Below are 2,269 nucleotides of genomic sequence, written 5' to 3'. Positions count from 1 at the left end.
CTCAACGACAAGCAATCTTCGCTAGCAAGCGGTGGACGAGGACAGGTTGACGTTTCTTCGAACCATGCGCTAAACCCCAGATCTTTTCTACTAGTAGTACGATCTGAAGAACCAAGTTGATCCCGTCAAACCAATCCGAGGAACGAGATCATTCCTCAAGTCAGTTGCTGCCTGCTGGGCACGAGAAAGGAAGCCAGGCAAGCTGCCTTCAAATTCCCAACCTCTTGGCATTGGCAGTGGCAGTTGACGCCCTCCCCGTCTCCTCGATCAGCGTCCGACCGCCATGGGTGGCCTCAAGCTCCGGCGGCTGGCATCCACCTTCCTCTCCCCAGGCCCCGCATCCCCGGGCTCCGCGGCCGACGCGCACCACTCGGTGTGGCGCGCGACGGCTCACCACCCTAGCACGGCGCCGCCGTCCGCGCAGCACATGGACGCGCTCCTGGCCTTCGGGCGGGGCTCGCGCCTCTCCGCCGCGTCGCTCGCCGCGGCGCTCGTGGACCGCCTGCGCGCCGCGGCTTCGGGGCAGGGCGACGCCGCCGTGGCTCTCAAGTGCCTCGTGGCGCTCAGGGTCCTCCTGGCGCGGGGCGCGTTCATCCTCCGCGACCAGCTCCTCGCCGCGCTCGCCCGGCACCCGGCCTCCGGGCGCAACCCGCTCGCGCTGTCGTCGTTCCCGCTCGGCCGGTCCTCCTTCGCCGCCGCGTCGTGGGTCCGGTTCTCCGCGCGGCTCCTGGAGCTCCTCCTCCTGCTCCCGGACGCCTCCGCCTCCGCCGACGCCGACGCCGAGTACCTCACCGCGCTCCCCAACCCGCACCTGGTCGCCGAGCTCGCCGCCTTCGTGTCCGTCGCGGACGCCGTCCGCCAGGCCCCGCCGCCCCCGCCCTCGGGCCCACAGCCCAACGCGCTCATCTGGGAGGCCGTCCGCCTCGCCGACGAGGACCGCGTCGCGGCGGAGCGGAGCATCGTCGCGCGGGTCCAGGAGATGGGGGAGCGCCTCGACACGCTCTCCCTGGCCGACGCCGTGGAGCTGGTGTGCGTGCTGCGGCGGGTGGAGGACGGCACCGCGTCGGATTGCAAGTGGGCGGGGCTGGACGAGGGCGTCGCGCGCGCGGCTCGGGGCCTCCGCGAGCGCGCCGAGGATGTGGTGCTGCGGAGGACGGTGGAGGAACGGCGCCTGGTGCGGAGGGACGCCGCGGGCAGCGCGTCCGCGCGCACCATCCTGCCGATCCGCGCCGCTGCTGGCGACGGCGGCGCCGTCCGGTTCGGGTCCACAAGGTGGGCTGGCACAGTTTCTGCGCCGCGTAGACGGTAGGACAACGTGTACAGTGTGCACTTCTTTTTTTTAGTTCTTCTCATGGTTCACTCAACACGTTTCAAATTCTTGTAATTGCAGATTTGCAGTCGAGATTTTTTTGTTGTAAATTTTTTGTTGTAGTGCTTGTTGTTGTGTTTGATACAAATGGCCATGGTGTAAATATTGGGCGAGAACGTGAATGGAAGCGCTTGCTACGAGATGTCTGCTCGATCAAAAAAAAAATATTTGTGGGCTGCTTGCCGCTCACTTGTGATTTGTGAAGGTGAAAGCTCTGCAAGAGGGAACCATGCAATGAAGACTCAGGCGTGTCGTACTTTGCTACTCTTGTGGTTAATCGATCAGCTTACGCGGTAGAAAATGATGCTTTGGTGGCGTGATGGATGTTCAGAAGATGCAAACGTAGCTGTTACTCTCCCGGTGTCTATGCCACACACCTAAGATATGATCATAATTAGCTGTTTCTGGTGGGGTATCTGCATATCCATGTAACATTGACTTTGCTGCACAACTTTGCTACTATAGTATAGTCGAGTGACGAGTGTCGACATCAGTAGATTAAAACTATATCGAGCTTGTGCACTTTATTCGGAGAGATATTTTTGGCTTGGACCTGCTTGCTACTTTATCTTGCAGTCTTGGTTACAAAATCGGTGCTCGGTGCGATCTGCGCTCTGCCGTGGCATCGTCTACAATCTACGCACGGAATGTTGCTCTCCTCTCCAGTATCCATACAACTTAGTACAGTATTTTTCTAGTTTAAAGATGTACTATGCACTTGTAGGTGCACCGTGCACGGAGTGGTATACCCTTCGTGATCTGTGTTCTGCTCCTACCGCCAACCACCACGCAACTCGTTTACTAAAATACTAAATGCTGGTGGTAGTATTTTTGCTGACGGGTCACGGGCTTCTCTCAATCAAATTTTCTAGTTGAACCCCAGCTGCGTACAGGCAACCA

At 59.7% G+C, this 2,269-nt stretch overlaps 1 protein-coding gene across 1 annotated transcript; it reads left to right on the top strand.

Moving 5' to 3' along the window:
• The first annotated feature begins 209 nt into the window (after window positions 1–209).
• On the top strand, window positions 210–1,508 carry LOC100191277 (clathrin assembly protein). The gene has a single exon (NM_001136711.1). The coding sequence runs from the start codon at window positions 284–286 to the stop codon at window positions 1,307–1,309; it is 1,026 nt and encodes a 341-aa protein (NP_001130183.1). The 5' UTR covers window positions 210–283; the 3' UTR covers window positions 1,310–1,508.
• Window positions 1,509–2,269: the final 761 nt, after the last annotated feature.

The sequence above is a fragment of the Zea mays genome, chromosome 7, assembly GCF_902167145.1.
Source record: "Zea mays cultivar B73 chromosome 7, Zm-B73-REFERENCE-NAM-5.0, whole genome shotgun sequence".
In the NCBI taxonomy this organism is placed as follows: Eukaryota; Viridiplantae; Streptophyta; class Magnoliopsida; order Poales; family Poaceae; genus Zea; species Zea mays.
Note: the sequence above shows the minus strand (reverse complement) of the source record. Positions and strands in the feature narration are given on the sequence as shown.

Bases quoted from the DNA above. Each gene is read 5' to 3' on its own strand.
- LOC100191277 (NM_001136711.1), top strand. From the start codon at position 284: ATGGGTGGCCTCAAGCTCCGGCGGCTGGCATCCACCTTCCTCTCCCCA.